Source organism: Chiloscyllium punctatum, chromosome 36, assembly GCF_047496795.1.
Source record: "Chiloscyllium punctatum isolate Juve2018m chromosome 36, sChiPun1.3, whole genome shotgun sequence".
Taxonomy (NCBI): domain Eukaryota; kingdom Metazoa; phylum Chordata; class Chondrichthyes; order Orectolobiformes; family Hemiscylliidae; genus Chiloscyllium; species Chiloscyllium punctatum.
This window is the reverse complement of record NC_092774.1, coordinates 19,395,714-19,408,385: the sequence shown is the minus strand read 5'-3', so window position 1 is coordinate 19,408,385 and position 12,672 is coordinate 19,395,714. Positions and strand designations below refer to the sequence as shown.

General features: G+C 50.1%; 3 protein-coding genes across 5 annotated transcripts in view; 2 read left to right on the top strand and 1 right to left on the bottom strand.

The window, feature by feature from the left end:
* Positions 1 to 9,115, top strand: part of LOC140460885 (uncharacterized) — a 73,953-nt gene extending 64,838 nt beyond the window's left edge. The window contains exon 3 of the mRNA XM_072555593.1: positions 4,905 to 9,115. Within this exon, the coding sequence (XP_072411694.1) occupies positions 4,905 to 5,438 (534 nt within the window). The 3' untranslated portion in view covers positions 5,439 to 9,115. The remainder of the gene's footprint in view (positions 1 to 4,904) is intronic.
* LOC140461035 (uncharacterized) overlaps positions 1 to 12,672 on the top strand; it is a 205,070-nt gene that overhangs the window by 64,829 nt on the left and 127,569 nt on the right. The window lies entirely within an intron of this gene.
* LOC140460831 (uncharacterized) overlaps positions 1 to 12,672 on the bottom strand; it is a 243,853-nt gene that overhangs the window by 202,737 nt on the left and 28,444 nt on the right. The window contains exon 4 of one of the 3 annotated variants that reach the window (XR_011954372.1): positions 10,748 to 10,890. The exons of the other annotated variants lie outside the window; for them this stretch is intronic. The gene's annotated coding sequence lies outside the window, so the exon portion shown is untranslated. Of the gene's footprint in view, positions 1 to 10,747; positions 10,891 to 12,672 lie in introns of those variants that run through there. 3 annotated transcript variants of the gene reach the window in all.

Genomic DNA, 12,672 nt, shown 5'->3' with positions numbered 1-12,672 from the left:
GTGTTAGGTGCATTAGTCAGAGGGAAAATGGTTCTGGGTGGGTTACTCTTCAGAGGGTCAGTGTGGACTGGTTGGGCCGAAGGGCCTGTTTCCAAACTGTAGGGAATCTGATCTAATCTATCATAATTTCTTGTAGACAACCTGTTCTTGGAATCGTATTTGTCCTGTCTGGTGGTTAGGATTAAATGTTACTTCTGCGATTGATGGTTAGGTTCAGATTTGTTACTTCTGCATTTGCAATTTTTTTCACTGGATTTACATCCGTCTGTGGATTCTTGTTTGTTCTGAGTGGTATCTGCCTGACTCAGTCCCACCGAGTTAGCCAAGCAGAAGCCATTTTGTCCTACCTCCCATGTTAAAGTGGAGATTTGAGGTGGCCCAGGGAATCCTTTGAGAACTCAGACCTGTAACGCCTCACTCTTGGTTTGTCCTGGAAATCATACTCTTTGGAAGCGTGGAATAAAAATCTCTCATCATAAAGCCCCAAAATGCAATTCAATTCAATCCATAGCAGATAAGCACGAAGAGTTAATTCTCTACGGGATTCATCTCTCTCTCTCTCTCTCTCGTCCTTTTGAACGCTGAAGACAGCAAAGATGTATTTTGTGAATGCCCCGCTTGCAAGGGGTAGTAAGAATCCATTATAATGGACAAGATCCAACCATTAATTACAAAGCTATGGATAGTACCCAGTCTTGTTTCAGGGTCAGTTTAAAGACTATCATTAATTTCACAAGGGAACGGCTATGAATGTTATCACTTGGTGTCCTGTTCACAGATTCACCGATGCTGAGGCAAATGTTCTTAATTGCCTGACAGCATCCTGTTATCACTTGGTGAGCCCAGGTATCCCTATCTTTAAGTTCTCTCCTCATTCTGAGCCTTCCTGCCTGTTTATTTTCTAGTGCAGTAAATGTATTTAATAATTCAGCATTACATTTTAGTCTGAATGTTTAAAGACAAGTTTTAAGGCTATAGACTTTATTACCCAGATGCCCACACCCTCATTCCTCCCTTTGATTGCACCGCGATCACTGAAAGAGAAGGCTAGTCCAAACGAATGCCCTTCAAAGTGGTCCAGCCATCAACATCCTGTAGAGAGGCACCACCATCTTCGCAGCTCATCTGGTCATATTTATCATCGCCATCGACACGTGTGGATGAGCCATCAGATCGTGAAAGGAACATCTTCTGGGGCAAATCTATATCACTAAGGGCCCTCATAAGCCTAGCAATTAAATACCTAACAATACCAATACCGACAAACAGACATAGCTAAATTGATAAGCCAATTGTACCATCGGCCCGATCTGCAGTTTCCCCAACTGGTCCCTTCAGTCATTCTGTCACGGAATACCTGAATCTCTTCTTGTATCTTAGTTAATATTGCCAGTGAGATCAGGAATACCCATAGTGCATTTATCTTGGACAATGGTGCAGACCTCACCCTCCCGGGCGAGTATATAGTCTAAGGCATATCGATTCTGCACAGAGTAAAGACACAGGTCTGATAATCCCAGTTTACTCTGTTCCAGAGCCTCTTTACTCTTATTTCCTCAATTGGTCAGGCCGCAAAAGAGGGAACTGCGGTTCTGTTGACTTGTCAACCCTGCCGATCCTTCCAACCTCAGGGTACTCTGGATTCCCCAGCCTATCGGGTGTCCTGTATTGTCACCCAGTCCCTTGGGATCCTTCCAGTTGGAGCAAGGTTGGCTGAGACCAACCGCTGCATCCTCCTCAGATGGAGGTTCCATCGACTTGTCCACTGGCCAGGACAAGGTACTGTTGTGGGAACAAGGGCTCCGATACTGACCTTATGAGGGACATCTTTGCCATCCAGGACAAGGAAATTGGTAGCTTTACCTTAGCTGAAGAAATAATGGTCTGGTTTGGTGTATATTAGGGAGAGTTTGTCAAAATAGGTTACTGAAATGTTACAGCAGGGGGTCTGGTCAGGTCTACAGGAGTATAGGGTCAACGTTTTGCAAGGGGAGTCACTTTAGCACTGTACAAAATGGGCCAAGTGACTTGAGCACTCGCAGTGTATGGGAGACAATGGTCCTCAGAATGCTGTTCCCATTGGGCTCTCCCTTAGCTCTATTGTTCATTGTCTTGGTGACAGTATCTGGTTCTGAAAAGAGAAAAGGCCTATAAATGCACAAGGGAAGGGTTCCGTTCCAGGTCCATGTGCCACATAAGGCCTGCTGTACCCCAGGCAGTGTTACACCGGCTGTTTGTATACACAGACCGGAGGTATTGGAAAGTGATATTTCTCTTCACAGGATCGGCAGTAGGAAGTCTGACGAATAGAATGGAATCGGGGTCTGGGGACAGGGCAAGTAAGTCATCTCCTGATAGAGAGGAGTAACATACTACTGTCTCTGGGGTGAAGAGCGTTCTGTGGGCCTGTATAAATAAGTTCCTTGTGGATTGAGGAGTTTCCCCTATCAGGCTTCCCTTTTCTCGAATCGGCCCGTCCTACAAAAAGGGATGGTGTTCCTGGGCGCCCTTAAAATATTTACCATAATGACGGGGTTGATCATTTTTATCCTCACTAGGCTTGCGTCTGCAGGTAAGATCAAAAAGACAGGTTCGGTAACGCCATGGTAACTCCCCCTGATTTCTACTGTCCAGATGGACCATCTGGTCTTTCTGATGGAAGAGTCCATTACAATAATCAATCTTCATCACCTTCCACACGTCAAAGGTGTCTGGTCCGGTGCACTGGACGACATCTCCTCAGTATGGGTGGGGGGTAATCTCTGATCATTCCAGGTCCCATCCATACTTAGAGCCTTTCCCCATCAGGATGTTGTACGTGATCAGAGAGGTGAGGAGATAAGCGATCCCCCACATGTCCCTCCTCTTAGTTCAAGTATCTGTAATAAGATTAACATTAGAACAACAGCAGGATTCAAAAACCCAAATGGACAGGGTCCACTCCTTTTGTTCAGATTTCAGGATTCTCTCCTCGTCTTCGCCCCTTTTGATTGGTGCGGTCAATCAATTTACAATGGTGCAGGTGGACCCAAGCTGAGTGCCCAGCGACTGTGACCGCCGTAGGGGCGGGAAGTAAAACCTGGAAGGGGCCATCCCAACGAGGTTGGAGACCTTTGCCAGTCCAGTTCTTGACGAGCACCAATGAACCAGGCTCTACCCGTAACGAGGCTGAAAGGGGGGGAACATCGCTGTAGGTCACACGCTCCTGGGAGTGAAAGGCACACATAACATTAGATAGAGCAAGAACATAACCAATCATTGCTTCGGTCATGTGGCGGACGTGGACTGAGAAGGGAGCTGAATCGTTCCAAGGGGTACGGAGGGGGTGACCAGAGAGACTCTCAGCTGGAGACAGTCGTGTCTTGCCCGCAGACATGGATCACATCTGGAATAAGGCCACAGGGATTAGCATAACCAGGAGAGGCCAGACTCGGCCATTAATTTGGCAAGTTTAGGCGTGAGTCTGGTTAAAACATTCAACAAGGCCGGTCACCTGAGGATGATAAGTACCATGCAGTTGCCGACAAATACAAAGCTGGGAACAGAGTTCTCTGTTAATATTACCTACAAATGTGACTGGAGTCATAGAGATGTACAGCACAGAAACAGACCCTTCGGTCCAACTCCGTCCTTGCTGACAAGAGAGCCAACCCAATTTAGTCCCAGCTGCCAGCTCCCGGCTCATATAGGGGCCAAGTGATGGCAAACGTGACTCGGTTAATTGAGGATATCTGGGCAGGTTGGGCCAAAGGGTCTGTTTCTGCGCTGTGTGACTCTAATTGTCTTCAGTGAAAGCAGAAGTGTGGTTGTGAAGGCTGGACTTTCAGAGCATGTTCTGCCCTGACTGGAAGCAGAAGAGTTTGACTGAAGTGTGTTGGTGTTAATGCCTTGATGTCTCATTTTGCTCCCACCTTCTCGGGGTCATTAACCATTTTGTGTCTGGTCCTTCCTCAAGAAGCTGCATTGCAGGTTCACCCTGAATTGGCACACTTTGTTTTTGCTTCCCAAAATCAGACCTGCTCACTCTCAGCAGGATCCCAGTGTTGTGAAAGATATTAACTTTCAGGTGGAGGTATCCAAAATTCAGAGAGATGTCAGTCTTGATGTTTTTGCTTTTTCTGCCCCTGTAAGATCCTGAATCAGCACCTTCAGGGGAATTAGTTCGAGCAGAGTGAGAACAGAGGGGAAGGGAGATTGGGATGGTGCTTTCAATTTTGTGGAACAACAAAAGAATATTCCACAGAAAGTAGAATTGCTTGATCTGAATTTCTACCCTGCACTGATAGTGATGACTTTTGTAATCTGTTTTTGCAGAGTATTTGAAAATCTGAAGACTGAAGTTTCAAAATCAACAGATGAAGGGCTTATTCCTGAACCATTGACTCTCCTGTTCCTCGGATGCTGCCTGACCTGCTGTGCTTTTCCAGCGCCACATTTTTCAATTGACTCTCCAGTGTCTGCAGTCCTCACTTTGATGTCAATGTCTGACAGTCTCTGAATCCATCGGGACCACAACGATTTTTGACTGTGATTTCTGTGAGAGGGATCCACACTTTTTGGTTCCTGTTTGAGGATGTTTTCAGCATCAGTGGGACTGGACCAGAGACCCCACTGTTACAGCGAACTGTGTGTGGAGCCTGAAACAGTTATACGGCCTGGGAAGGGGACTTCACGGCAGGGAGGGGCTCTCCACGTGTTTGTGTGCAGCTGAAGCTGTGGCCATGGAGAAACCAGAGGAATCCCGCTCTGTGGAGAAACCGTGGAAGTGTGGTGACTGTGGGAAAAGCTACCATTTCCCGTCTGCCCTGGAGACTCATCGGCGCAGTCACACCGGGGAGAAGCCATTCCCCTGCCCTGTCTGCGGAAAGGCCTTCAGACATTCCTCCAACCTGCAGGCCCACCAGCGGATCCACACGGGGGAGAGGCCCTTCCGCTGTCCCGAGTGCGGGAAGGCCTTCGGCACATCCTCCCACCTGCTGACCCACCAGCGGATCCACACGGGGGAGAGGCCGTTCACCTGCTCTCAGTGTGGGAAGGGCTTCAGGTATACCTCCCACCTGCTGATCCACCAGCGTATCCACACGGGGGAGAGGCCCTTCAGCTGCCCCGAGTGCGGGAAGGCCTTCAGCACTTCCTGTAACCTGCTGACCCACCAGCGGATCCACACGGGGGAGAGGCCGTTCACCTGCTCTCAGTGCGGGAAGGCCTTCACCTACTCCTCCCACCTGCGGAACCACCAGCGGGTCCACACGGGGGAGAGGCCCTTTAGCTGCCCCGAGTGTGGGAAGGCCTTTACCCAGGTCTCCTCCCTGCTGATCCACCAGTGGGTCCACACCGGGGAGAAGCCAGTTACCTGCTCTCAGTGCGGGAAGGGCTTCACCAGCTCCTCCACCCTGCGGAAGCACCAGCGAGTTCACGTGCCATCGCAGGGGGATTGAAGGAGTGACGGCCGAGTGCCAATATCATTTGAACTGTGGACCTGTTTCTGGGGAGTCCTGGGTTTGAATCCCGCCACGACAGATGGCAGAATTGGTATTCGGTCAGAAATGTGGAGTTCGGAATCTGACGATGAGACCGTTTCAGGGAGGGGGTGGTGCAGGGGAGAAAGCCCCCATCTGATTTCCCCCCCTCCCTTGTTAGGGAAGGGAACCACCATTGGGGGAAAGGATTCACTCAGTCGTTCCAGCTGCATCCTTTACCCGGTCTGGCCTACACCTGACTCCAGACCCACAGCAGTCTGGTTGACTCTACACTCCCCCTTCCTGGCAAATGAGCAGGGAGACACTTACTTGGAGACAGGGTATGGGTTAAAATTGCTGAGTGAGGCAATACTTCCTCCGGGTTACGGATGTACCAAGGAACCAATTACAAAGGGACAACTTGGTGCTGGCCAATAGTGAAGACAGTGAGGGGGGTGGGACAGGGGAGGTGTGGTGTGTGCAGGCAGTCAATACATGTAATAGCTTGTAACTTTGACTTTGGAAACAGAACCAGTCTGACTCAAGATTGGGATGCAGGCAGACTCTGACCTCACACCTTTAATGCATTGTCTGAGCTGAGATGTGAGCTTTTGCTATCAAACCTTGTTATCTCGAGAAGGTGACAACAAGAAGTTCTGGGATTCACATTGTAATGAGACCTGCAACCTATTTGAAAAGGTGGAAGACTTAACAATCCAGGTTTGTTGAATATACCATTTCAGTGGCAGGACGCTGGAATGTTTTGCTCTAAATTGTGTCTCAGGATCTTATCCTCCACAACCACCTGATGATGAGGCAGCACTCCAAAAGTTACTGCTTCCAAAGAAGCCTGTTGGACTCCAACCTGGAGTTGTGTGATTCTAGAATCTGGTCTCCAGCATCTGCAGTCCTTGTTTTTACCTCGTTGATTTTAACCCTAAAGCGAATCCTCTTGCAAGGATGCCTGCCTTGAAGAAGTTTTCCTCCTCTCTCTCTACAAGAATCTCAGGGAGTCCCTCTCCCACTGCAACTCCCAGGTCATTTCCTCTGCCCTGAGGCTCTTCAACCATGTCCTGAAACAGACTCGCTACCACAGCCCCATTCGCTTCCTCAGTGCCTGCCTCCGTAACCAACTCATCCCACACAGACTCTGGACCACCTTTAAACCAGCAGAGTTCGGATCCGAACAGGACAAACAGTACAGACTACAGATTCAAAAACACCAGGAACGGTTCTCCTTCAAGATCCTCCGCTCCACGCTTGCAGCAATGCGCCGTCACCTAACCTCTCTCCAGTCAGCCCTACCTCAGCTGAGGGCCACACTCTCTCAGAATTACAAAGGACCCCCTCTGTACTACATCCTCAGGAGAATTCATACTCTCAACAAACAGTATTTCAACTCCATCTTAAACATCAAAAACTGTAAGTACAACAAACTTTTATCCACCCACCTCCATAACCAGCGCTCCTCAAACATTCCAGAAGATTCCCCCGGCCTCTGAAATTGCTTGGACGCCATTAGCCATGCGGCTGGTGCAGCTGCCGCCCCCACGCTGATTGATGTCACTTCCGCCCCCCATCATGGCTACTCCCACAGTCACTTCCGCCCCTCACAATTCCTCGTGCGTCACATGTGACATCATTTCTGCCCCTCACATCATCGCTGATGTCACACGCTCAGTGACTTCTGCCACCCCTACTGCCGTGGTCACCCCCACTTCCGCCCCCACCAACGCCACTCACCTGCATTCTGCTGACATGCCCCCCACAGATCCCACCGTCACCATTCCTGGCCTACAGAACCCTGAGGGGAACACCACCCCAGCTCATGACTCCACCCCCCATTCCCCCCCACCATCACACCCACTCCAGTTACCGGCTCCGCCCCCACTCCCAGCTCCACACCCACACCAGATCCCAGCTCCCAGCCATGCCGCGTTTTCACCATCCCCCCAGACCTCCCCCTCACTGAGGACGAACGATTAGTCCTCAGCAAAGGACTCATCTTCATCCCCCTCCGTCCACGCATCAATGAATTTAATACACGCCGTGATGTCGAACACTTCCTCCGCCTCCGAGCTTACTTTCACAATCTGGACTCCCGCCCACCTTCCGAGGACCCCTTCGCCCACCTCCAATACACTGCATCCACCTGGACACCCCGCGCTGGCCTATTACCTGCCCTCGACCTCTTCATTTCCAACTGCCGCCGGGACATTAACCGCCTCAACCTGTCTACCCCCCCTCCCCCACTCCAACCTCTCACCCTCACAACGCGCAGCCCTCCAATCCCTCTGCTCCAATCCCGACCTCACCATCAAGCCAGCGGATAAAGGGGGCGCAGTGGGAGTCTGGCGCACTGACCTCTACGCCGCTGAAGCCAAACGCCAACTCAAAGACACCTCTTACTTCTGCTCCCGCGACCATGACCCCACCTCCCCATCACCAAACCATCATCTCCCAGACCATACAGAACCTCATCACCTCAGGAGATCTCCCACCCACAGCTTCCAACCTCATAGTCCGGGAACCCCGCACTGCCCGGTTCTACCTCCTTCCCAAGATCCACAAGCCTGACCACCCTGGCCGACCCATTGTCTCAGCATGCTCCTGCCCCACTGAACTCATCTCTACCTACCTCGACACTGTCCTATTCCCCCTAGTCCAGAAACTCCCCACATACGTTCGAGACACCACCCACGCCCTCCACCTCCTCCAAGACTTCCGTTTCCCCGGCCCCAACGCCTTATCTTCACCATAGATATCCAATCACTCTACACCTCCATCCGCAATGTCCAGGGCCTCAAAGCCCTCCGTTTTTTCCTCTCCAGAAGTCCCCAACAGTACCCTTCCACCGACACTCTCATTCATTTGGCTAAACTGGTCCTCACCCTTAACAATTTCTCCTTCGAATCCTCCCACTTCCTCCAGACCAAAGGGGTAGCCCATGGGCACACGTATGGGCCCCAGCTATGTTTGTCTCTTTGTTGGCTATGTAGAACAGTTGATCTTCTGTAATTACACCGGCACCACTCCCCACCTCTTATTCCGCTACATTGATGACTGCATTGGCACCACCTCGTGCTCCCGCGAGGAGGTTGAGCAATTTATCAACTTCACCAACACATTCCACCATGACCTTAAAGTTAACTGGACCATCTCTGACACCTCCCTCCCCTTCCTCGACCTCTCCATCTCCATTAATGATGACCGACTTGACACCGACATTTTCTACAAACCCACCGACTCCCACAGCTACCTGGATTACACCTCTTGCAAAAATGCCATCCTGTATTCCCAATTCCTCCGCCTCCGCCGGATCTGCTCCCAGGAGGACCAGTTCCACCACAGAACACACCAGATGCCCCCCTTCTTTAGAGACCGCAATTTCCCTTCCCACGTGGTTAAAGGTGCCCTCCAAGGCATCTCGTCCACATCCCGCACTCCTGCCCTCAGACCCCACCCCTCCAACCGTAACAAGGACAGAACGCCCCTGGTGCTCACCTTCCACCCTACCAACCTTCGCATAAACCAAATCGTCTGCCGACATTTCCGCCACCTCCAAAAAGACCCCACCACCAGGGATATATTTCCCTCCCCACCCCTTTTCCGCCTTCCATATCTACTTGGTTAGGTCCACCCCCCCCCCCCCCCCACAACCCATTAGGAAGACTGGGTGCCTCCTACCAGAGCGCTTTAGGGAACATCTCCGGGACACCTGCACCAATCAACCACACTGCGCGGTGGCCCAACATTTCAACCGCCGCTCCCTCACCACCAGACGCCTGGAGGAAGAACGCCTCATCTTCTGCCTCGGAACACTTCAACCCCAAGGCATCGATGTGGACTTCAACAGTTTCCTCATTTCCTCTTCCCCCACCTCACCCTAGTTCCAAACTTCCAGCTCAGCACTGTCCCCCTGACTTGTCCTAACTTTCTATTTTCTTTTCCACCTATCCACTCCACCCTCCACCTTGACCTATTACCTTCATCCCCTCCCCCACTCCCCTATTGTACTCTATGCTACTTTCTCCACTCCCCCACCCTCCTCTCACTGGTCTCTCCATGCTTCAGGCTCTCTGCCTTTATTCCTGATGAAGGGCTTTTGCCCGAAACGTCGATTTTGAAGCTACTTGGATGCTGCCTGAACTGCTGTGCTCTTCCAGCACCACTAATCCAGAATCTGGTTTCCAGCATCTGCAGTCATTGTTTTTACCCAATAGTAAAGACTGGGTAGGGGTGGGGTGAGGAGGAGGGGAGGTGTGGGGTTCAAAAAGCAACTGCTTTTTCTCTGCCTTTTTGCTGGGGGGATCTGAAGCTGTAACAAAGTTGGGTTGCAATAAAGGTTACCTGAACTTAACACCGGGCTCAGACTCTCATTGAAAGCTTTCAGCTCCGAGAGGTTTTTGTTTTAAAGCTGCTCATTTCTTTCAGCCACCTGCACTAAGTTTAGAACATAGAACAATCCAGCGCTGGGGAACTCAACTAGGGGGGGGGGGCATTTTTATTTAAATATAAGGAGAGAGATTTAAAAGAAACCGGCGGGGCAATATTTTGAAAGAGGGTGAATTGCATGTGGAATGAACTTGCTGAGGATGTGGTAGATGCAGGTACAGTGACAACATTGAAACAGCATTTGGATGGATACATGAGTAGAAAGGTTTAGAGGGATATGGGCCAAATGCAGGCAAGTGGGACTGGTTTAGTTTGGAATCCTGGTCAACATGGACAAATTGGACCGAAGTGTCTGTTTCTGTGCTGTCTACCTTTATCGAAACCAGTAGATTTCTGAAAGGGGCTTGACAGGATAGATGCAGATAAAATGCTCCTTTGTGGGGAGGGTCATCGAATTCCGACAAGGTGGAAGCGGGCCATTCAGCCCATCTATTTCACTCTGGCCCTCTGAACAGTATCCCACCCATAACCCAACCCCTGACTCCGTATTTCCCATGGCCAAGCCACCTTAACCTGTACATCCCTGGTCACTAGGGGTAACTTAGCACGGCCAATTCTCCCTAACCTCTACACCCTAATCTATAAATTACCTTCTCAAGAATGTAATTTAAATGCAGAGCTTTTCTAAGACTCAACATTGGGACACAGACAGAATTCACACCTATTGTCTCTACTTAAAAATAGGGCAATGTCTCTTTGAAATGTAGATTCATTTAGATATAACTGCGTCACTTTACATATGAAGATATCCCTTTGAATGTGCTCACATCCCTTTGAAATATAATCTTGTCCATTTAAACCTCTTTATTTGCAGAAATACCCGTTAAAATGTCCACGTCCCTTTAAAATGCAGATTTCCCCCTTTAGATATGACGCCGTTCCGTTCGATGTCGGAATATCTGTTTAAATTGAGCCGTGAGCTTTCCCAATGTAGACAGGGCTCCTCGAAACGTGGCAGTGTCCCCGCCCCCCGCAGCTGCAGAGTGAGACAGGAGAGTTTGTTTTTGTGAATGAACAGTTGGAGCGCGAGGTGGCTGTGACTTGGTGACGGTGAGGCTCCCCGGGCCCCGCCCCTCTCTCCCCCGGCCCCCGCCCCTCTCTCCCCCGGCCCCGCCCATCCCCACTCCGGTCCCGCCCATCCCTCCCCCGGCCCCGCCCATCCCCACCCCCGGCCCCGTCCATCCCCCACGTGCAGACGTCACGCGGGGGTGAAGGCGGTTGGGAGGAGAAGTCGCTCGAGCGAGGAAGCGGCGGGAGGGCGGCCGTTAGGAAAATCCAGATATCCTGAATTAATCTAGTCCCCTTTGCCAGCGCTATATCCCTCTAAACCCTTCCTATTCATATACCCATCCAGATACCTTTTAAAGGCTGTAATTATACCAGCCTCCTCCACTTCCTCTGGCAGCTCATTCCATACCTGCACCACCCTCCACATGGAAACGTTGCCCCTTCAGGAACCTTTTATATCTTTGTGGCCTCACCCTAAACCTATTCCCTCTAGTTGTGAGTCTCACCCCAACACTGAGGAAAAGACTTAAAAAACATTGAGCAGCCAGAAGAATGCAAAAAACAATCAAATATCGAGCCACATTGGGGGGGAATTATGGCTCTGCCCTTTTTGTTCTCCGATAGGTATTTGGAAACTTAAAATCTGTCAATACCATCAGCATTGCTACAGAGCACGTTGTGTACACTCCTCAGTGTCAACAAGCAGGGCACGTGTTTGCCAATGTCACCAAAACATTGGGCATGTTCCTCGCTGTCGGCAGAAAAGTTGTGAAACCTACTTTTGATGGACGAATAAGGAGCACTGGAGGACCAGGGGGAGACTTGTCCTTCTGCCATTCGGAGCTCCCCTATTGGTGAATGTGGAAGTTGGAGCATGAGCTTCTTAAGGTCCTGCTCCTCCTCTCTCTGAATGAAGATTGAGCTTCACCTCAGACTGCAACTTCTTTCCTCCGTCCAACATGTGAGTACAGCACTCTCTTTTCTCACCCCCATTTCCATTTACGTTTCATTCTGGGGTTCAAGTGTTGACTTGGAGCAACTGAAAGGAATGGGAGTGAATCCAGCGAGGGGACAGACTCTGGAAAAGTTAGTCCAGGCCTGTGTCTCAATTGGCAAAATAGACAGACAGGAGACTGGAAGAGCAAGCCAGGCAGTATCAGGAGGTGGCGAACGTGGTGCCACTGTTTAAGAAGGGTGGTAAGGACAAGCCAGGGAACTATAGACCAATGAGCCTGACATCAGTGGTGGGCACATTGTTGGAGGGAATCCTGAGGGAGAGGACGTACATGTATTTGAAAAGGCAAAGACTAATTAGGGATAGTCAACATGGTTGTGTGTATGGGAAATCATGTCTCACAAACTTGATTGAGTTTTTTGAGGAAGGTAGAGCAGTAATGTGATCTATATGGACTTCAGTAAGGCACACTTGACATAACCGTGCAGGCTCCTCGCTATTTTTGATGTTCATGTTACCTCGAACCCTCATGATTATATCAATCTCAATGAGGTCACCCCTCAACCTCCTGTGCTCCAGTGAAGAGAGTCTCAGCCTCTCCTTATAACTTAAACCCTCCAGTCCTGGCAACATCCTGGTAAGTCTTTACTGAACCCTCTATAATAGTATTCTTCCTATTACAGGGCCACCAGAAGCGTTCTCAGTACTCTACAAGTGGCTTCACCAACATCCTGTACAACTTCTAAATCATGTCCCAACTCCTTTATTCAATGGTGTGAACACATAAGGTAAGTG